The 24923-nt window shown below is 36.1% G+C and overlaps 1 protein-coding gene across 1 annotated transcript in view; it reads left to right on the forward strand.

Moving 5' to 3' along the window:
* The window catches only part of LOC134661724 (alpha-tubulin N-acetyltransferase 1-like), a 35898-nt gene extending 11351 nt beyond the window's left edge, over window positions 1-24547 (forward strand). Inside the window, exons 3-4 of the mRNA XM_063517901.1 lie at window positions 10640-10811; window positions 24389-24547. Of these exons, the coding sequence (XP_063373971.1) occupies window positions 10640-10811; window positions 24389-24547 (331 nt within the window). The remainder of the gene's footprint in view (window positions 1-10639; window positions 10812-24388) is intronic.
* The last annotated feature ends 376 nt before the right edge of the window (window positions 24548-24923 follow it).

Consider the following 24923-nt stretch of genomic DNA (forward strand, 5'->3'; position numbering starts at 1 on the left):
TTTAAATAGTATTGCCCTGGAATAGTCGGCAAATAATGCTAAATATCTTGTAAACAAAGATAAGGAAAACGGAACCTATTAAATTGAACTCAATACGTAAACTATTTTAACTTTAACTTTAGTTATACTATTGTGAACGTTCAAAACTTGTAAATATAATGATGATTATTAAAATTTATTGTTAACTTTGTAAAATTTAAAGACTTTTATATCGAATTTACGTAAAATAATCTAAAATTGCAAAGTTAAATGCAAAGTTCTTTGTTCACTTTTTTATGTTTCGGGTAGATATAGAATCTGATGCAATGCACCTTTTGCACTAATTTAAGGTTTTTATACGTAATTATAGCTTTGAAATCACTTGATTTACACAAATGAAGATATATTTTAAATAGTTATATTGCCTGTTGTTAGGATTATTGGAATTTGTATGAAGGACAGACACTTATCTTTGGTGGCGGCGTACGAACGTAACTGCTCGATGTGAACTTTAGCCGTTTCACTGGTCGAACCCTGGTTTGGAGATCTTCGCTTCTTGAAGCCTGGTGACTTTAGACATCCCCTGGTAGCTCCAGAATACAACAGCAATCCTCTAGACTTGAACTGCGATGTTGAAGATCCGTTACTCGTCGCGCCGGCCGATGTCGTATTTAATTATTGTACATTTTATTGATTGTTTTCGCGGATTCTTCTTTAATTCCCCTCGTGGGCCACCATGTCATATCTTTAGAGGATATGATGGTGTAAATCAAATGCCCAAATACATGCAAAATTAATTTAATTAAAAAAGGTATAGCTTGTACAAAGATCAGATTGGAAGTGAACGATGACAATTAAAAAATGTTCGAAGCACTGTAAGCGCCTGACGATAGCTATGAGCAAATTTCACGATACACACTTATCACTGTCTTTTTGACATAGGCTCCAAAGCCTGTACACTACATCTTGATGAAATCGCTAATAAAAGTGAACTCTAGTACTGGTGAATAAAACTCAAAATATCATGACCAAATATATTTAGATGCGAGGTCTGCAAGGTAACTTTACAATTTCTATTCGAATTTTAAACAATTAACGCTATAAATTTGAATTTCGAATTTTAAACAAGCTCACTGACCAGCAATTTCGGAACCAAAAGTTTTCAATAGAAAGGAGGATGGGTCAATTATACATAGTGCTGCAGACATTTTGGACTAGTCATTGAGTTTTCACTTCTGTCGGCACTCCCGGAATGCAACACGTTGTTTTTTTTTAAATTCGCTTAGTCGCGCCCGGGAATCGAACCTACTTTTTCCACACTGTATAAAAGAACACAAATGCTTTTCTTCCGGTAACTTAAATGTTCTATCTATCTTGGTGATATGTCAATGCAATCAAATAATCTGAAAAAATAATAATAACCCAATTTATGAATTCCGTTCCTTCAGAAAAATGCGAAATGTACGTACAATTTTTAGGGATATCGTACTTTTACCAGAGACAAATTTAGTTGGCTAAGTGACATTTTCACTGATTTGGGGTCTGTACTAAAAATCTAACATAATATGATAAGGACTTAATCGTTTTAAGCTCAAGAGTGAGTTTTCCTAAAGCTTTTTCTAAAAATTATGTCTTTATTAACGTTAGGAGTCCACTGCAGCATGTCAAATGTATGCCAAAATGTCAAGGGAGAGAATAATAAATTAAGTTTCAATTCCACTTCCACTCATCAGCAAAGTGATATAAGTATATCAGCAGTTTAAAGTTATTTTAGATTACAAAATTAGCGCATCAAAAAAATCAAAGTGCATAGAAAAAAAGTCTCCTGAGTCATAATAAAATTGATGTCTCTTGGGTCACCAGAAAAGTCACCAGGGAGAACGATGACCCAAATCACATTTAAAAGAAAATGTAAATTTTGTGTACTACCTACGAACATTTTTCAAAAAACTATGTTTTTATAACATATTAGACCCAGGATAGATCTAATACCTCTTTTCGTACCCCGGATAAAATGGTCGGCGACTAAAAAAGTAACTGAAACGTTACATTATTAGGTTCACGATGCCGCGTTGTACCCTTACCTTCATTGCGATATGTTTGGTAAGTCAGGAGACTTAAAAAATGAGCCATGATTTTGGGACATATTAACAAACATTTTTTTGAATAGGTATATATTAATTTTAGCGGACTTTAATAATTTACCAGTTAAATTAGATGTAAATACCTTTTTAGTTAATCGTTAATATGATATATTAGTAGCAGTAAAACACTTTATTGTACAAAAAGACACATAAAACATGAAAAAACACACATCCTTCGTATATGGTAGAATATATTTTTCACACTTATAAGTAAAAACCAAAACCGATACGCGATTGGGATACGCTCTTTTTGTATGGGATACAAAAAAAATTCTCCTGGGTCACCAAGAAAAATCGACATATTAAAATAATTCAGTTCGTTTTTAAGTTCTAGTCAGATTGACTTTTTGGTTATTTGAGATAAATTACAATAACGCTTAGATTTGAAAAACATGATTTTCTATTTTGTTGCGATCGACCCGGGTAATAAAAATACGGCGAATTTGAACTTTTGTTTGTTGTCAATGTAAAATGTATTAAAAAATAATGTAGGCACCCCTGACAATTGAAATTCAAAATTATCCAGAAAAAGCCGCCAAGTGCGAGTCGGACTCGCCCATAAAGGGTTCCATATTTAGGGGATTTATGACGTATTAAAAAAAAACTACTTACTAGATCTTGTTCAAACCAATTTTCGGTGGAAGTTTGCATGGTAATGTACATCATATATTTTTTTTTTAGTTTTATCATTCTCTTATTTTAGAAGTTACAGGGGGGGGACACACATTTTACCACTTTGGAAGTGTCTCTCGCGCAAACTATTCAGTTTAGAAAAAAATGATGTTGAAACCTCAATATCATTTTTAAAGACCTATCCAATATACCCCACACGTATGGGTTTGATGAAAAAAAATTTTTTGGGTTTCAGTTCTAAGTATGGGGAACCCCCAAAAAAAATTTTTTTTTTCTATTTTTGTGTGAAAATGCGGTTCACAGAATACATCTACTTACCAAGTTTCAACAGTATAGTTCTTATAGTTTCGGAAAAAAGTGGCTGTGACATACGGACGGACAGACGGACAGACAGACATGACGAATCTATAAGGGTTCCGTTTTTTGCCATTTGGCTACGGAACCCTAAAAGTGAGTGTTTCAAAAAGGCACCCTGTATTCCTTACATACCTAAATAATCTCTTATTCAATAAAACATATAATTACTAAACACTGTGATTTATTTCAAATAAATGCAAATCGATCGGATAAAAGATATTAATACCTACCTATACAACAATGAATACGAGTACAGTCAGCTGCAATAATATGTTACACACCGAAGGCCGTTTTGCGGTAGATCATGTTAGATCTTATTTGTAGAGCCATAAGAGCGTGTCACATATTTTTGCGGCCGTCGAAGAGTAACATACAGGGACCGGAACCGCTTACCCTGAAGAGGGTTTTACCCCGGGTTAATGATAGAGTGGTTTTTAAAAACCCTATCAATTCGGAAAGCACATCATTGACTTACCCAAACGAAAAAATTACCAAATTGAATACAGTTAACTCGGGTAAGCGCTTACCAAAACCAAAAACCCTTTATTAAAGTTTCCCTATGAAGTGGGTTTCAAATGCGATCAAGCTATTTTAATCTCTGTGACCAAGGCTTTCGGCTGATTATTGCAGCAACATACAAGCGCATGGTTGACAATAGGTACAAGTATGGCGGCACGAGCGAGCCTACACACACAAATAAACAGACTTTATGCATTAGCCGTAGCGCTTACGCCTTTGATCAAGATGCTATTATTGCTTGTCCGTGCGCGAAAATATCGTTGTGATTTGCCGGGCAGCGGCGGCGAACAAGTCCGAGCTTGCTGTTTGTGTTTATAGAATTGTTCGGACGGAGCTCGTAATAGTGCGTTGCGGTCGGCGGAATTTTAAATTGCAAAATATTGTGAATACTTACTTCACTTGGTGGTTATATATATATGTATATTCTACGTTAGCTTAGAACATTATGCAGCAAAAGATTGCAGTAGGACGGTTAATCAGTTGTTAATTATTAATATTATACAACGCATGAGACTTCTCTTTCACAACTCACAACCTACGAAGTTTCAAGCCCCTAAGGTAGGGTTGCCATACGTCCCGGTTCGCCGGGACATGTCCCGGTTTGAAGCACGGTGTCCCGGCGTCCCGGCCGATAAGGAAATTGTCCCGGCTTAAAAATCATAGTTATTTAGTAGGGGGCTGGACTTGGTAAATAATAATATACCTACATTTCTACGTTTCATATGGCCAAAATTAAAAAAAAAAATGTTTTTTCTACTCCCGTACTTTTATTTGTCATTTAAAGGGTCGTGCACACACCTTTAAACGCCTCTCTTATAGTTGTCAAGACAAGTCTTTAGTCTATTCCCCAAAAAAGTATTTGTGCATACACGCAGTATCTTTTTGGCACTTTTACGATACTTCGTGTAATCACCACTTAAAAAATATTGTATGGAATACATTGTTGCCAACCTAATTTTAATTGTCATTTCTGACAGATGAGTGAACCATAGACATGTTTTGGTTAATCATCATCATCATCATCAGTTATCATCTTTATAGGGCTGTATCTCCTAAACCGTGCGTCGTAGCGCAAAAATAATCAAATTTTCGTTCCCCTTTGAAACCCGTAAGTAACATTTAAAAAACACAAAAAACTAAAAAAAATATAAAAAAAAGAAAGAAAAATGTTTATAGGTTGTATCTCCTAAACCGTGCGTCGTAGCGCAAAAATAATAAAATGTTCATTCCTTTGTAAGAAACCCCTAATTAATATAAAAAAAAAAAACAAAAAAGAAATAATAAAAAACAAAAAAAAAATTATAATGCTGTATCTCCTAAACCGTGCGTCGTAGCGCAAAAATAATCAAATTTTCGTTCCCCTTTGAGTCCCGTAAGTAATATTTAAAAAACACGAAAAACAAAAAAAAAATTAAAAAAAGAAAGAAAAATGTTTATGGGTTGTATCTCCTAAACCGTGCGTCGTAGCGCAAAAATAATAAATGTTCATTCCTCTGTAAGAAGCCCCTAATAAATATTAAAAAAAAAACACAAAAGAGAAATAAAAAAAAAAACAAAAAAAAAACTTTATCGTAGTCAAAAATAATCAAATTTTCGTTCCCCTTTGAAACCCGTAAGTAATATTTAAAAAACACGAAAAGCAAAAAACAAAATATCAACCCCTTTTTCACCACCTCGGGGGATGAATTATCAAAAACTCTGAAATTAGTTTTATATTGATAAAATACCTTTTTACGAAATTTCAACTTTGTAGCTTTAAATAAAATTGGAACCCTATAAAATTTTCAACCCCCCTTCGACCCTTTAAGAGACGAATTTTTAAAAACGCTGACATGACTTTTCTCGTATTTTAATAATATGCCATTTTACAAAGATTCAAGCCGCGCACTTAAAAAAATGTCTGACTTCCATACAAATCTTCAACCCCTTTTTCATCACCTTAACTTAAAGGATGAATTTTAGAAAAACGCTGAGATAGGTTTCTTCTTTTTTAATGAAATAACTTTTTACGAAGTTACAAATTCATAGCTTAAAATAAAATTTGAACCCCAAACAAACTTTCAACCCCGGCCTTTTTAACCCTTTTTAACCGACGAAAAAACGGAGGAGGTTCTCAAGTCGACGCGTATTTTTTTTTATGTATGATCACATATTTTTTTTTACAGAGTAGTTCGATTTTGATAATTCTTTTTTTATTGTATTTGGTATACCCCGAAGTTGGTCCCATATAAATTTGGAAAAAAATCCAACCTTAAGGGTAGGAAAATAGGGGATGATTGATTTTTCACTCACCGATTGTAACGTATGATCACGCATAACTTTTTACAGAGTAGTCCGATTTTTTTCATTCATGTGTCGCGCTATTAACAATGCGTTAAAACTAAAAATGGAAAAATAAAAACTTTTTACAAAAAAAATAAAACCGACTTCAAAAAGGATGAAATAAAATATTATCCTTTTTGAAGTATATGCGTTACCAACTGATATGTTTGAAGTCGGTGCCAAGCCAAGTAGTAACAATACCATACCAGTCAAAAATAATCAGCTTTACGGCTATAAATCCCATTTTTGACTGGTATTGTTACTACTTGGCTTGGCACCGACTTCAAACATATCAGTTGGTAACGCATAGACTTCAAAAAGGATAATATTTTATTTCATCCTTTTTGAAGTCGGTTTTATTTTTTTTGTAAAAAGTTTTTAAAGGATGAATTTTTAAAAACGCTGAAATTGCTTTTCTTGTTATCTAATAATATGCCTTTATACAAGGATTCAAGCCCCGCAGTCACAAAAATGTTTGATCTCCATACAAACTTTCAACCCCTTTTTAACCCTTATAAAGGAAGAATTTTTTAAAAACGCTGAAATTACTTTTCTTGTACTCTAATAATATGCCTCTGTACAAAGATTCAAGCCCCGCACTCACAAAAATGTTTGATCTTCATACAAACTTTCAACCCCTTTTTCACCACCTTAGGGGATGAATTTTCAAAAACGCTGAAATGCGTTTTTTGCCGTTTTGAAATAATACCCTTTTAGGAAGTTTCAAGTTCCTCGCTTAAAATAAAATTTAAACCCCATACAAACTTTCAAAACCTTTTTAACCCTGTTAGGGGATGAATTTTACAAAACGTTGAAATTACTTTTCCTGTCTTCTAATAATATCCCCAATACAAAGGTTCAAGTCCCGCACTCAAACAAATGTTTGATATCCATACAAATTTTCAACCCCTTTCTCACCACCTTAGGGGATGAATTTTCAAAAACGCTGAAACAAGTTTTCTTGTATTTTAATTTAATACCTTTTTGCGAAGTTTCAAGTTCCTAGCTTAAAATAAAATTCGCACCCCAAGACGAATTTTCATTCCCTTTTAACCCCCTTAGGGGTTGAATTTCCAAAACCGTTGCAATTACTTTTTTTTGTAATCGGCAATTATGCCTTTCTAAGAAGTTTCAAAGCATTTGTAATGGATTCAAACTTTCAACCCCTTTTTAACCCTGTTAGGGGATGAATTTTACAAAACGCTGAAATTGCTTTTCCTGTCTTTTAATAATATCCCCAAATACAAAGATTCAAGTCCCGCGTTCGAAAAAATGTTTGATATCCATACAAACTCTCAACCCCTTTTTCACCACCTTAGGGGATAAATTTTCAAAACCGCTGAAATTAGTTTTCTTGTATTATAATAATATATCTTTTTACGAAGTTTCAAATTCTTAGCTTAAAATAAAACTTGAACCCCATACAAACTTTCCTCCCCTTTTTAACCCCCTTAGGGGTTGAATTTCTCAAAATCGCTTCTTATCTCTTGTACACTTTATAAATGTAATCTGGTGTGTAATTTTCAACTTTCTATCTTTTGTAGTTTCGGCTCTGCGTTGATGAATCAGTCAGTCCGTCCGGACACTTGCATTTATACAGGGTGGATTTTCTTTTTGGGTCAGTGAGGGCAGCTACCAGATCCCGTCCTGCTACGAGAAAACGGTCTAAGAAGACCTTCCCTCGATTTCAAATTAATGAAGATTGGCTTTTACAGATTTTGGAAAAAACATACAGGGTGCGAGAAAAAGATCATTTTTGACAAACTTTTTTTTTGATGCCAATCGATCCCATTCCTATTGAGGATCAAAAGCTTGTATGGAACCAAAAAAAATATCCATAGTAAATGTATGGAAAAAGTATTTATTAATTTGTGGCTTTTTAGTACATTGCCGTAAGTTGACCCCTAGGAAACGAATGATACTGGATAGGAATGGAATCGATTGGCATACAAAAATAGCATCTGAAAAATACAAATGTAAAAGTTTCCATTTTCATACAATATGTATGGGAAAAGTTTTCCTCAATTTGTGGCTTTTCTAGCCGGAAATTTTTTTTTGGTTCCATACAAGCTTTTGATCCTTAATGGGAATTGGATCGATTGGCATCAAAAAAAAAGTTTGTCAAAAATGACCTTTTCCTCTCACCCTGTATGTTTTTTCAAAAACCTGTAAAAGCCAATCTTCATTAATTTGAAATCGAGGGAAGGTCTTAGACCGTTTTCTCGTAGCAGCACGGGATCTGGTAGCTGCCCTCACTGACCCAAAAAGAAAATCCATCCTGTATATTCCATGACGTCGTGTCACCAAACTCAGGACGCGAGTAACACGAGTAATTAGAGAGGACTCCAGAATGTGATGTGACTGCTCCAATTCACTCCACTTGTTTCGCTTTTGCGGCTGCCGCCCCCCCCCCCCCCCCCCGCCCCCCGCCTACCTATCTCTATCTATCCTGTTCTGTTCAATGAGAAAGGTAGAATCGCCGCCTACGTAGAAAAGAGACGGGAAAAGGGTTACCCTATGAAGGGGTAAGCGGTAAATATTATAGGCTTAACTACCTTATCTACACCCTATTTGATTTGGTAACCACATCTAATATGATTAATCATATTCAAAATGGTTTCCATAACGATAGGGTAAGCCAAACGATAGGGTAACCATGACCTCTGGGTAAGCATTTAATAGGGTTACTTTATCGATACGATTAATCTTTAAAAGGGGTTTTCCGGTCCCTGTAACATATTATTGCAGGTGACTGTACCTATGAAAAATTCGAGGGTTAAAAAGCATTTCAACCAAAGCATTTATAATAATAACGACTATGGACGCCTGCAACCCCAGGGGTATTGTAACCCCATAACAATAAGGTTGAAAGTTGCATTTAGTGACCCCAAAGTCAGGTGAGCGTAATCAAGTAAATCTGTTTTCATCATATTTTATCAAAAATAATCTCTTTTCTGTTCTTGTGCTATTTTCTTATTATCAATACTCTTAACTTATATGCTATATACGCTGCTGCTTCTATGCTGTTAACATCTTCCTAAACAACAATAAAATATTCAGGTTTATTAATTAATTATTTTATTGTTTGCTATAATGAACAAGTAACAACGCCATCTGTTTCAATTTTTTCAGAATTTAAGTTTCTGGCCGACCGCAGCGACCGCGTATAATGGTAGTTAACTTCTGTAACGTTAGATGGTGCTAAAAGGTCACACAAACTTCACGTGCGGCGCGAAGCGTTTCCATGTGTGCGTGTTAGCGGGGAGGGAAGAACTAGCGGGCGTGGTTTACGAAGCGCCAGACGCGGCTGCAGTAGGCCCTTAAGAGAATAAGAGTGCGTCAAGGTAATTTTGAACACCTCGCCCGCTTAGCGACTATTGCTGCTATCAATTTTTGTTGAACATTCAAAATGAATATACTTATTTAGCCCTATTATAGTCTGTCAAGCCGGATATGTCAGTAGCAATGTAAAGCAAACGAAAGTCCTATCCCTAGGAAACGAACAAACATCAACCATGTACGTCGAACATCGATGAAATGTAAACAAAAAAGTTCCACAGATAAGATATAAATGACATGCGATTTTCGAATAATTAAAAAGTAGTGTTGCTAACCCGCGATTTTTCAAATTTGCCGCCGTTTTCTACTGACAAGATCTGCTTGACCAAATATAGTATGTATGTATGTTCGTTAGTTAAATAGTGTGGGATCTTGGAAGCTAGATTTGACCCACTTCCCGATTTAGGATTGAGTTGAAATTTTGCAGACAATATGTAAATCGGACGACAATGCAATAGTATGATGACATGTAGCTGATCTGATGATGGAGACGGGAGGTGGCCATGGTAACTCTGGAATTAGTCGGCGATAAAAGTTTGTACCCTACATTTTTGCCATAAACTTTTATGTTTATAAACTATTATGTTTATGTAGATTATTTCTATTTTTCAATAAGAATAGGTATTGACAACACATAAAAAACAACTCGACTATACTGTTTATAAATAGATAAACTTATTAGCGATATACATAATACCGCAGCTGCAGTGCGAATTTAGTTTACCTACACTAAGGCTTTGTAAGTACCTACGCGAATTGGACAGTTCTTTCACAATTTATATTCCGTATTATGCTTAAGCTTAAGTCGGTATAATAATTAGCCAAGCGTATTCGCAGTAATTGCAGTTAATTTCCGGTGGTTGTTTGGCAGGTAATTACTGTTTTCAAGTCAGACATTTTTTTAGCAAGTATTACGCTGCTTAGATAGAATAGGACACAATTAAGTGCCATACACCTCGGTTAACTTTGTGTCATAATATTGAAATGACATAATTTAAAAGTTGATTTATTTAATAATTTCAATATCAGGAAGACAAAAAAAGAAAAAAAAAACAAATTTGTATATATATTTATATCTATCCAATTCGGAAACGGCGCTCTAACGATTTCGATGAAATTTGCTATAAGGGGGTTTTCCGGGGCGCAAATCGATCTAGGCTAGGCTAGGCTAGGCTGTCTTATCTGTGGGAAAACGCGCATTTTTGAGTTATTATATTTTTTCCGAGCAAAGCTCGGTCTCCCAGGTATTGTTCATTACGCCGCACGCCCCGCTCCGTCGGACTAATAAGTAATCAGTGGACCCCCTAACATGCACTCTATTTCCACACTATTTATTTTGATTTCAGCGGCGACGGCGAGATCATAGGCTTCCTAAAGGTGTCCTACAAACACCTGTACCTGTTCGACGAGCGCGACAAGGTGCGCGAGGTGGAGCCACTGTGCGTGCTCGACTTCTACGTGAGCGGCGCGCGGCAGCGGCGCGGCAACGGCAAGAGGCTGTTCGACCACATGCTGCAGGTGGGATCGTATACTGCACTGTCTTTAGGGCCACCCCTCACTAAGCGTCTCCCGAACGTCGGCGTCTAGTCAAATCTATGACTGATTCTTGACTCAGCGTTCGCGCAACTGCACAGCGACGCCATTTTCCACGTGACCTGCGCGCTCAGCACGGTTCCATTTTTATCGACTATCACTAAGCCCGTCACTTTCGCACTTACATACTTGTTAGAACGTTGCAGGCATGGTGATAAATGATAAAAATGCGACCGTGCTACTAGGGCTGATCGAAAAACTGTTACATTGTCATTGAGTTTTTCTTTATTGATTTAAATGCCATCTAGTGAGTTTCTCTCTAACTGGTATTAATATAACTCGAGTACTAACAGTGATGTGCTTAGGGGTTTCAAGTAATGCGACGAAATAACGCTAGATGGCGTTAACCTCAATTATACAGACATTTTGCACTAGTCATTGAGTTTTCACTTCTGCAGGCACTCCCGGAGTGCAACCCGTTGTTTTTTTTTAGACACCGACGCTCGAAAGGCGCTAGTATGGCTTACACTAAACTTTTGCTTCCCAAAGTTGCGGTGATATGTCCACTTCACAAAATGTGAAGACGTAAAGCTCATATACCTAGCACCGGCTAACAAAGTCGCATTTATGTTTGATAATGACAACTCTTTCGAATGACGATCAAAGTATGGTTCATTCGAAAGAGTTGGCCAGCCAGAAGGGCGCCTTAAAATCAGTCTATTTCAGTAAACAGCTTTTCGTTGAACCAAGTTGCCATGGTTACGCCATAATGGACTGCCCAGGCTGCAGACCTGAGAGTCCTCAAAAACCAACAGAAGGTGCACAACGCGAAGCTAGGTCCTAGCTGTGTGCCCCATTTAGAATACCTAGTTGTGGCCATACTAACTAGAGCTTCTAAATTGGGACAGCAGAGTTAGGCTGCTCATCAGAAACGTCAATAAATCAAGAACATAAAGAGAAGAGAATATGGAAGTGTCATTGCCATTACCAGATAATACAAGGGGAACAATCGTACTATTGTTAGAGAAATGAATGTGAACATGTCGTGAATAAAAACCAGTAGTTTCGGAGAAAATAGGCTGTGACAGACGGACAGACAGACGCACGAGTGATCCTATAAGGGTTCCGTTTTTACTTTTGAGGTACGGAACCCTAAAAAGTACATTTATAATATCTAGCCTTTATTTTGAATGTGTAATGAACATTTTAAGAGGCCGGTATCGATTTTAGTCGCAAAAATGTAAAATTGATAGATTGAGTCCATGAAATTGTCCACCTTTTGTTACGTAATAGAAACAACAAGTACTGGTATCTATTAGCACGTCTTCTTACATTACGTCTTCTCATTTGTACAGATCATTTTTTTGAAAACTGATTTACTAAATTAGTAATGATTTTTTTTCTGATGGACGTTTAGGTAAATGCGCGTAAAGCACTGATTTAGTCGATCTTATTTGTAAATTTCGTAAAGTTTGGACTGCTAAAAATGGTAATTTTGTATTACACATATCCTGTACTCCAACTTTCATAGACTACATTTTTGTTATATGATATTGAACAAGAGTAAATGAAAGTTAGACGAAATCAATTTTCACCAGAAATTACTTCAAAACAAGTGAACATTTTTCGTGAAAATCGACTTAATTTCAACGTAATTTTGATACTTAAACAATCTACAACATTTCCTGAAACTGTTCTTATACATCATTTTTTATAATTTATAACTATAATTTTTTGATGAATTTTTAAAAACTGCCCCTTCTCGTCATATATTTCCGGTGACGCACGCTTGGGACCTGATTATTAAAAGGCAAGATGAGAAGACGTGTTAATAGAAACTAATACTTGTTATTTAGATATTACGTAACAAAAGGAGTACAATTTCAACGACTAAATCTATCAATTTTACATTTTGGCCCTAAAATCGTTAACGGAGCCTTAATACTTATACATAAAACGCCTAATATTTAAGGTAAGGTGGGGTAAGCGAAACACTTGTACCGGTGCATTATCCGGTTCTGACTACCTACCGAGAGGACGTGTGCTTATCGCGAAGAGCTGTTACTTAACGCATCAGTGCAAATTAGCTCTTATCTCTAAAGTGATTAAGTTGTTTATCGTTCGTAATTCGTATAGTGAATTAATTACCGTGCCTTGTGTTCAAAAGATTATTGTTTTGGGTTGTTTAAATGCATTTATCAGGCACTACAACTAAAACTACGCAGCATATTGGTGGCTCGCAGCCCGATCTATCCAAAATGAGCGATACTGAGCCGCAACACATTTCTTTTCTTCGTAAATGTAAACAACCCGATCACGAACACGAATGCAGTATTAAAGAGGACCTGGCAGCATTTCGGAAGGAGATTATGTCCATTTTAAGTTCGTCTACTAAAACACACAATGAAAACCTCCAGAGTATGCGACGTGACATCGTTGCCGATATCAAAGTTGAAATAAATTCTGTCAAGGCGCTGGCCGAAAAAATGTCGGAGGAGCAAGACCGTATGAAGTCGGAATTGGCAGAATTAAACCACAGGATGTTGTCAGTTGAGGAGCAGGGAACTAGTTTATCAGCAGCTGCTGACAGCGTTAATAAGGTAAAAGATACCATCGAGGGCCTGGTCGCCGAGAACAACAGCCTCAAACAATTTGCGTTGTTAAACAATATTGAAATATCGGGTGTCCCGCTTACTAAAGGCGAAAATTTAAACACCATTTTTCACAATATTTGTTCTAAGGTTGGTTACACTCCTTTAGATACCGATGTCGACACGATTCATCGAGTACGCCGCTTTCAGGCCTTGCATAGCAACTCGCAAAGTAATGTACGGCCACCCGCCATCATCGTGAAGTTCACACAACGCAGGCGAAAAGATGAACTACTTACTAGCTGCTGTACGAGCGAGACGCGGCCTTACTACTGTTGACATAGAACTGCCTGGACCCGCATCTACGTTGTACCTGAGCGATCACCTTACGCCTTCAAATAAATTATTATTAAAACTCGCAAGACAATTTAAAACGGAGCGTAATTATCAATTTTTGTGGACGAGGGATTGTAAGATATTTTTACGTAAAAACGAAAAATGCAAAGTTATCCATGTTGCCAGCGAATCTGCTCTAAAAAACCTTACCTGACTCATTCTCCTTTTTAGGGTTCCGTACCCAAAGGGTAAAAACGGGACCCTATTACTAAGACTCCGCTGTCCGTCCGTCCGTCCGTCTGTCACCAGGCTACAGCCTGAAATACCTGAGAATGCCTGAGATACATCTCATGAACCGTGATAGCTAGACAGTTGAAAATTTCACAGATGATGTATTTCTGTTGCCGCTATAACAACAAATACTAAAAACAGAATAAAATAAAGATTTAAGTGGGGCTCCCATACAACAAACGTGATTTTTGACCGAAGTTAAGCAACGTCGGGCGGGGTCAGTACTTGGATGGGTGACCGTTTTTTTGCTTGTTTTGCTCTATTTTTTGTTGATGATGCGGAACCCTCCGTGCGCGAGCTCGACTCGCACTTGGCCGGTTTTTTTCATCGGTGTTACAATAAACAATGTTACACGTATATATACTTATCCACCCTTGTACTCTCTAGTTACCACGCAAATGTTATACCATTGCGTACAGCTTAAATTACTGCTTTTGTTTACTGTCGTCTTTATAATACCTAACTTAATTATCCTGATTCATTGTTATATAAATTATAAATATTCTCACTCGCGTTGTTATGCAAGTATTAATATTATTTCCACACCTGTACCACCACCGCCTGCATTTAAATCGTGTTGTTTACATCTCGCTTTCAGTACCTACCAACTATACTTATTGATGTACATTACAAACGCTCGTTTGCTCCCGTCTTTGCAAAAACTTAGGGACTGTGTCGGTGGGTCCCCTTGTATAGAAATTCTCATGCAGGGTGGCCCATTTTCATTGCTCTTGAGTGTATTATACTTCAATTGTTTTAAGTGAATATAATATTATTTACAGGTTATTATCAAAATGTTAGGGGCCTAAGAACAAAGTCACATGATTTTTTCTCACAAGTAACTAAATCTGACTATGACTTTATTTGCTTAACGGAGACGTGGCTGACCGCTGACTTTTACGACTCAGAGTACTTTGAAAATAGGTATAGTGTTTTTCGTTGTGATCGATCAGCGGAAGCGAGTGGTGCATCGCGGGGTGGAGGGGTCGCGATTGCCGTGCGCTCAGAGTACCAGCCACTGCGCCGTGACTGGCCTGTTCCATCGCTGGCCCATTGTGAATGTTTATGGGTTTCACTTCCCATTGTACGTAATAAACACGACATGACATCATCGTTCCCTTATCATAATGAAAAACAATCTTATCTTAACATAGCCTGTATTTATATTCATAATGGACCAAATTACCGAGATGCACTGACCACATTCGTTGACCTTGCTAGTCAAATAATTGTCGATCGGCCGGACGACCTGTTTTTAATTTCTGGTGATTTCAATATACCTGAGGCCAACTGGACTATGAATTCGGCATCTGAAAAAGTAATACTTTACGCAGATGACACAAAGATTTTTAGGATAGTTAAAAATATTAGCGATTGCGAAAAATTACAAGATGATTTAAACAATTTAGTTAGCTACTGTGAAATAAATAAACTGTTTCTTAACTTAGATAAATGCAATGTCATCACTTTCTCAAAAAAGAAAAATGTAATTAATTACTCCTACACTCTATCCGGTAAACCCTTAAACAGAGTAACCGAAATCAGAGATCTTGGTGTGATTATGGATAGCAAACTCACTTTTATCCCACACATTGATAAAATGCTGGCAAAATCATATAAACAATTAGGATTCATTATGCGTGTTGGCAAACCATTTAAAAGCCGCCTAACATATAAAATTCTTTACAATAGTTTTGTTCGAAGTCACCTTGAATTTTGTAGCTCTGTATGGAAACTTTTTTACAAAGTACACATTGACAGAATTGAGCGACTCCAAAAAAGATTTATTAAATCACTGGCCTTTAGGACTGGACTGGCTTACACTACTGACTATACCGATAATTGTAAAAGTTTAAATATACAAACTCTTAGTGACCGTCGTGATTCCAATGATTCCGTTTTGCTCTTTAAGATTTTCCGTTCGCAACTAGATGCCCCTATTCTTTTACATAAAATTTGTTTTAGAGTTCCGCGAAGACGAGAGCGCCGTTGTCGTAAAAAAAACTTATTTTCTATTCCATTCAGCAGAACTGGTTACGGTGGGAATGTATTCATCAAACGCGCATGTAAACTATTTAATGAGAGCCTTAAACTTAATGATGTAGACTTTTTTAACTGTACACTAACACAACTTAAGAATGCATTTAAATATTGAATTTAAGGGGACGGTATATGACGTTTTCGATTTAGACCTCACTTTGTGCAATCAATTTGTTCAATGAATGATTAATAACTGCATTAAATTATACGCAAATCTGTTCACGAAGAAGCCGTGTACCGGCTCTTCACGCCATATTTTTTTTTATTTCCTGTAATTCTCTACAAATCGACACTAAAAGTGTCCAAAAATCAAAATATGGAGTTCCGTTTGAGCAAGACGCATTACAGTTTTGTCTTTGACAGTAATTGAGTTGTTGTGGGATTTTGAAGGCTAGATAACTAAACTACCAGATTATTATCTACTTATATTTTTACTCACAAATACAACACAGAAATTCAATCCCAAATGTAAACTTTCGTATAATTTCCATACATTGACGACATCACTCAAAACTCTTCTTCGAGTCAGATGGCCGTTGGCCTTGCATCGAAGCAGACGTGTACATCGTCATAGCTCGTTTTTGACATTAATAAAGACATTTCATCATATACGCATACGAAAATGTATACCAGTAGATAAATTGTATTTCATAAAATAGGGTAAATAAATATAATCACGTCGAGCTCCAGTCAAATTTTAAATGTGAGTTGTTGTTATTTACGGGTCGTAACGGTCGAAAACAGCAGTAAATTATCCTAAAACAATACGATTACAATCGAATTTAAGTAACTTGTTCCTTCAAAACCCGCTTAAAATGAAAAAAGTTTAAAGATTCGTTTTACTGATTGGGATTGATTTTCATTATGCTGGTATCAATTTTGCGTCATTATAAAAATGTATATGACTTCTGTACGTCAATGACTTTTGATGTCAATTAATTGTAATCTTGTATTTATGTTAGAGAATATTATATGTTCATTTAAATATTACTCATCTATTAATACGAAGCGTAATTCGTTTAATACCTACACTCTAAAAAACGAAGACCAACTAAGAGCAGTTTTCTCTTAGTTGACGTTAAGTTAATTATAACAATAACGATCTTATATAAATCAAAGAAAGCTGGTTACTTAAAACAATAAGTGTATCTGTGATTGAACTAATAAAGTAGGTATGTTATTAATCCTAACAATTGTATACTTTGCGTCTATCATTAACATGTTGGCATAATTATGTAACGTAGGTTGATTCAATCCTTAACAAATTAATTAAAACAGATAAATATGTTAATAGTTGTGAACGTTTTAATAGTTTATGTGATTATTTTGTCTTTGTTGATTTACATAAGACTTGGTATTTTAATCAACTAAACATATAATATTTAGAACAACGAAGATAAAACATTCAATCCCATTATGATCAAGTTATTGTATTAATTACGAAACTAATATTCCATTCTATTAAGAATTATTTGTTAAATCGATTTTATTCATAATTAAATTAAATAATCAGGTAATCCGTTCAATCAAGAGATAAGTAGGGGGGCGCCGGTGCACCCGCGTTCCTCCCCGCCCGCGCCCCTGCGGCGTCTGAGACCGTGCGATGCGAGCGGGGACTAGCTAGTCTCAGCCTCAACGTTCAGCATTCAACTACTTAGTCATTCAAGTACGCGTCAACGAAATAAACTTGTGCATTTATTTCACAGCAAGCCTGGAACAGTGAACGTGTTAACTTTGCTTTGTGTACCTAATGTATAATAGTGTATGTGCAACATGGAGGAAGTGCTAATCTAACCTAACCCCTTAACTGATAGCAGTTCAAATGCGTTCCGCATACCACCCGGCGCGGGGACGGGCCGGGATGGTTATGTGGGAATCCCTTTTGTGGGCTAATGAGACCCCAGGTCCACCCAGTAAAACCCCTCTGTTGGCCGCCTCAAGGCGAGGCACGGGAAACGATCCGGACCATGCTTCCGAAACCCCGCCAGCGGCTGTCCGAACTGCGGACTCGACTTCGGAGGAACTGTTTCCCTTTACTTCTCTAAGAGTGTTAAATGTTAATTATAATATATATGTAAAGTATGTAAAAGAAAGTTCGATTTTTAAATGTAAAACGTTTAGTTGTCTAAATGTTTAGATGAATAAATAACATCTTATTATATATATTTTTGTTCTATTCATTTCCCCCTTTTCATAAAACTTTACTTTGTTAAATATGAATCTCAATTGTTTAATCAGTTCAACTATGAAGCTTGTCTAGTACAATATACCATTCTTCTTCATTTGTACTATGACTCTTTGTCTCATTTACTAAGACATTTCTTTCAGATCTCTACTTTTTATGCGCACCGTGCTGAATAATGCTGATCCTCGTACTCATATTATACTCAAGGTCTTAAATACTAAGATATACATTTATTTCAGATCTTTTTGAGGATCGGCCTAGACCGGTTTCACGAGCACGCCTCTTCCCGTGTTTGTAAAGCTAAACCGGTCTAGGTCGATCGCCAAAAAGATCTGAAATAAATGTACATCTTAGCATTTAAGACCTTGAGTATAATATGAGTACGAGGATCAGCATTATTTAGCACGGTGCGCATAAAAAGTAGAGATCTGAAAGAAATGTCTTAGTAAATGAGACAAAGAGTCATAGTACAATTGAAGAAGATTGGTATATTGTACTAGACAAGCTTCATAGTTGAACTGATTAAACAATTGAGATTCAAATTTAACAATTTCTTAGTTCAGGCTAATAAGATGCATAAGTCGATGCAATCATGTTCTTAGTTGAACTTATTAGGGTCAAATAGTTGATACAGTAATTCTTCATGTTAACATTGATTTACATCTTAGTTGAAATGATTAAACAATTGAGATTCAAATTTAACAATATCTTAGTTCAGGCTAATAAGGTGCATTAGTCGATGTAATCATGTTCTTAGTTGAACTTATTTGGGTCAAATAGTTAATACAGTAATTCTTCATGTTAATATTGACTTACATCTTAGTTAAACTGACTTGTTTGTATTAGTTGGTACAGTAACTTATCATGATAATAATTATTAAGCCCTTAGTTGATCTTGCTAGGATCAATTAGTTAGCATAATTATTTTTCGTGTAAATATTGAACAAGATCTTAATTGGTTCAGTTACATAGATATAGTAATAGCAATCAAAATTACCTTATTTGATGTGTCTAAGTTCTTGTTAGGCTCGTATGGAATCAAGATGCTTAATTACGACTATCAAGATATTGATAGGGCCAACCAAATTTTTTTTAGAGTGTAAAGACTTGCAGTGTCTACACCTACTTTGTTGACGTTCGTTCCGTCTATGTATGCGATTACGTAACGTGCTGTTCTGATAATCTTCAAGAATCAAGATAATTAATAACGGCAAGACCAGCATTTAGTACCAGCGAGTTTTGCGGATTTGGAGACCGAGATGAAGCTTACAGGCCAATATCGCTGCGGCCTGGCCTGCTTATTGTTATGTGTATAAATCGAATGTTATATTAATTTACTATAAAAAACAATGTTTTATTTCAATGACATTCTGTGCGTAGAGGTATGTATGTTTCGGTGATTATAAGAATTATGTCCACACAATAATCGTGCAAAGCAGAGACTGCATTATTTCTTTACGGTATAAGCGGTAAGGAAAAACTCATTGGTATCCTGGCTCGTACCAATGAGTTTTTCGGAACTTATGTACGAAATATCATTTGATATTTACCACTAGCTTTTCGGTGAAGGAGGAAACATCGTGAGGAAACCTGCATACTCGTAGTGCATACATTTGCGAAGAAATTCAAAGCTGTGTGTGAAGTCCCCAATCCGCATTGGGCTAGCGTTGAGATTATTGTCTATACAGGGTGGTCCAAACCGTGACGTCCAAAAATCGTGGGCTATCATAATGTACCCCATATGTATGTTAGCCGATTTTTCGTAGTTTTCAAGTTATGATTTTTTAAGCTTTTAACTTTTCCTATGTAGGTAATATTCTCCGACCGTCCTTAGTCTGGGACCGGTCTGAAAACCAGCGCCGGGCACCTAGGCCCGGCACACGCTGAGACTGGAACCCTTTGCCTACTACAAAGATCTTCTCACTTTTGTTTTGTATATGATAACAACTGTTTTATTTTATTATGTAAGTAATTCTAACTCTATTTTATGTTCATGTATGTGGCAATAAACAATTCTTATTCTTATTCTATTCTTATTCTTATTCCTATGAAATTCCGGGGTTCCCATACAGAGTGGCTGAAAAATAACTGCATTCCGTTGCCAGTGAGGTGTTGGGATTATACTGAGCAACTTTTATTATGGGACCAACCCCGAAATCGCGAAAAAAAAATTGGCTTTTTATACATTTTGGCTAGTCCATTTTCTATGGCAGGGTAATTTTTTTTCGCGGTTTCGGGGTTGGCCCCATTGTAAAAGTTGCTCAGTATAATCCCAAAACCTCCCTGGCAACGGAAATGCAGTTATTTTTTAGCCACTCTGTATGGGAACCCCGGAATTTCATATGAAAAGTTAAAAGTAAAAAAAAATCATAACTCGATAACTACGAAAAATCGGCTAACATACATGGGGTATATTCTGATAGCCCACGACGTGAGGAATCTAAAAAAAAAATTTTTGGACGTCAAGGTTTGGACCACCCTGTATATAGGCTGAATTATTATTATTATTTATAGGCGGTACGGTACCGTTATTATTTATCAATACCGCTTCGTTTTGAAGGTACTATACCTGTTGAAATATAAAGTACGGTACCGGTATAAAATTGCAGCAGGTACAACAATTTTTTATAGGTGTACAGTCAGCTGCAGAGAAAAGGTACCACCCCTGCATACAATCTTCTATGCAGGGGTGACCTGCAGCTGACTGTACCTAAACCATCACTGACCGAGCGTAGGCGAAGGTCTCCGTTTCAGCTTGGGCAAAAATACTTTCGTTTGTTCGAATGTTCTCCTTTGCATATCACATTTCTCAAATATCTCGAGAAAATTTGTAAGCAGGTTCGGTAGTTGGATATAATTACTCGGTTTCTTTTTTTTTTATAAGTTCTAATAGGCAGAGATTGTCATAAAGGACTTAAGCGACAGTAGGGTCTGTGGTACTTAAGACCATTGTGATTATTCGTAGTGTCCGACCGAAGATTCGGTTTCGGTTTCGGCCATAAAATCATGTTTCGGCCGTAGTTTCGGTTTCGGCCAAAAAACGGCCGAATCTTTCGGCCTGGCCGAAACATACGAAATAGTACTTCGTATTATGAAACTAAACTATGTGACAAAGACCAAAAGTTGGCGAGCAAGTAGGACAACAATATTTATATATACAGAAATTTGTGTTTCGGTCGGACACTAATTATTAGGTACTTACTGATTACGCTGCGCCGCGTGGAACGTCAGGTGCGTTGGGGTAAGTACATACAAATCATTCAAGAAAAAAATCCCTTTTAAGATCACTCGTGTGTCTGCCCCTAATAGACTAATTCAATTGAAATTTGGTACACATTTTTCACATATGACAAAGAGTCGGTGATCCAAAGATGGACTAGTAACGTAAATAAATAAACTTTTAACTTTGCGGCCATTTTTTTGTATCGTGTGATATATCAGACATTAAATTGTAAGATATTTACTAATAATAAGCATTGGTCACGTAAATTATTTTTAGTCTTTTTTTGCAAGTATGAATGATATAGAACATTATTTCAATTATTTTTAAAATTAAGCCTATCCAAAGGCGACTTGGAAGATGTGTCATGGGGATCTATATTCGTTGGGTGAAAAACAAGTTTTTTTGTCTAATTATCGTTTAAAACACAATCGATCGGCAATAACGCGGGCACATAAAACAAAAAATTTCTTTTTTCACTCATAAAACTCCTTAAACCTAATAAGAGCTAAACAAAAACAAGTGCGAGTCGGACTCGCATTCTAAGGGTTCCGTATATTAAGTCCGTCTCACGCTTGACTGCACATTTCTTATAGATTTTCCTGACATATATAGGTAAAGAACTACTTTGTGTATTTTTTTCAAAATTTTAGATCCAGTTGTTTCGGAGAAAGTGGGCGGAGAATGATCATTTTTTGCCTATTTTCATGAATAACTGCTGAACTATTAATCCTAAAATTATAAAAAAAGTTATGTTTGAGATTCTTACAATGAGCTCTTTTATTTGATATGTAACACTATATAGTTTAAAAAACATATTTTTTAATTTTTTCATTTACCCCCCCCAAAAATGGCTACCGTATTTCAAATTCTCTAAAATACATTTTATTTACGTTACACGTCCATCTTTGGGTCACAAATTTACATTTGTGTGCCAAATTTACATATGTGTGCCAAATTTCAACTGAATTGGTCCAGTAGTTTCGGAGAAAATAGACTGTGACAGACGGACGGACAGACAGACAGACGCACGAAGAATTATATGTATATGCACTTATCCCAACGCACCTCTCGTTCTACGCTGCGCGGGGTTCATTGCCGCTTCTACCGCCGTAAGTGTAAGTACAACTACATCATCAAGGCTACGATCGAAGATAATCAGTTCAGCACTGAAATAATAGCGGTGGAATGCCAGTATAATATTTAATTATTTATTTTAATTTTATAAATTTAATAGCAAAATAAATAGCGAATATAGGATACTCGTACAAGTAAATCTGTAAAGATCTTAGGGGTACATCAGCCGACATATATTATTAAATTTTATTTTGTCGGCCTTAATTAAATTTCCACCCTGCCGAAACTTTATTTATTTAAATTTTTAATTGAATTGATTTTTCGCCTTATGAATAACCGTATAGAGTAGTAAATAACATTTTACATCTGACTTAATGACATCTGGGTTTATTCGGTTTAACTTTACAAAACGCGTATCTCGACAAAGCCATAATATGCAGAAAATAGTTAACAATCAAATGAATTAAATTAGAATTTAAATACGTCACGTGTGACATGAACAGACAAGGAGAGCAAGATTTAATGTATTGTTTCTCTTTCTTCTTTCAATGGAACGTTTTACAGTTTCTGTTCCTCAAAAGAGGTCAGTGGTTAACACTAAACTCAAAACGCAATCTTAAAAAAACTTGATGGGTCAATGACCTGTCCCAGTAAAGTGAGGTAGTGTGCGTGAAGTGCGCTTGTGTGTGAAATGGGGTAAATTGACAGAATCTGAAAATTTACCCACCTCTACCGTCACCTTAACAATCATTTATAACTTCCTTAACGCACTTACAATGTATTTTCGACACAGGTATCAAATCATTGATTTACAATTTTTTATAGTAATTGTAAAATACAAATTAAGTCTTTCTCTTATGTGATTAAGTGATAGCCACGGACCTATTTATATGTTTTTTTTTCTGTTATGAAACTATAGGTCTATTCTTATTGTCTTTTTCTACTCCAGCACTTAAATGTGTCAATTAAATGACTGACAGTGATATCTAAAGCAATGTCATTTGAATGATTTGTCTATAGGCTCATAAGATGACTGCTAGCAGTCATCTTATGAGTATAATACAACTGCTTTATTTTTTTTAAAGATACAAGTTCCGATCATCTTGATTGAAAGAGGTATGTTTTCATTTACAATAATAACTCTTTTTTTTTAAAATAATAACTCAATTTTTTTTAAATAATAACTCTTTTTTTTTAATAATAACTCTTTTTTTTTAATAATAACTCTTTTTTTTTGCTGCAGCTGTCATAGAAAAAGTAATGTATGCAACAGCTCATAATTGGTTCTTAAAATTCTCGGGTCTTTTTTTACAAAACTCGACTACGTCTCGTTTTGTAACTTCGACCCTTGAATTTTAAGAACCCTTATTATATCACTGTTGCATAAACTACTATTAAAATATGTGCCTACATAAACCATGTATGACTGTTTGTTTCTGAATAAAAAAAAACTTGTAGGGAAAATAAACAGACGAAAAAACTTAAAGATATTAAAAACGAATAATAAACCTAACGCATAAATAATTTACTTTTAAATACTTATGTAGAAGGAATTTCCTCGTACTGTGCCTCTTGTCCCGAGCAAAATAAACTATATTTCTACCCCACCTGCCATCAAAATAAAATAAAACATTGATATCTATCAAGCAGATCTTGTCAGTAGAAAAAGGCGGCAAATTTGAAAAATGTAGGCGCTAATGGATATCGTCCCATAGAAAATTTGAATTTCGCGCCTTTTTCTACTGACAAGATTTGCTTGACCATCTATATGTCATGTGTAATATACTGTATCAATTTTGTTTCAAACTCTTATCAATTCCAGGATACCGGCAGCCGGCCCCAAGACCTGGCCGTGGACGGTCCGTCGTCCAAGATGGAGACCTTCCTCGCCAAAAACTACGGCGTCGACCGTCTCATCCGCCAGAGCAACAACTTTGCGGTCTCACCCGCTTTCTTCATCACTTCGCCTGATGCCAAGTAACTCCTCACATTTGATATTTTGTAAAATAATTTCTCAGCGTAGGCAACCCTAGCGTTGTTTCCCTGGCGCGTGCTATCAACCATCCTTAGCACCTATGGCGGTCTCGTATGAACTCGGGGTTAACCGGTTAAACCCAGTGTCAAATTGTATTGTTAACCATGGTAACTCCAGCCTTAACCAGTTAACGCCGGGTTAAACCTGGTGTTACCGTGGTTACCAGTACTACCAGTACAATTTGACACTGGGTTAATGATTTAACCGGTTAACCCCGGGTTAGTGGGATGGTCCAAGTGGCGCTTAGTTGTGTTATTGTGTAGGCGTTAAACACTACTGACCCAGTATTCGTACACTTATTATTACTATAAGTTTTCGATTT

The sequence above is a fragment of the Cydia amplana genome, chromosome Z (genome assembly GCF_948474715.1).
Source record: "Cydia amplana chromosome Z, ilCydAmpl1.1, whole genome shotgun sequence".
Classification (NCBI taxonomy): Eukaryota; Metazoa; Arthropoda; class Insecta; order Lepidoptera; family Tortricidae; genus Cydia; species Cydia amplana.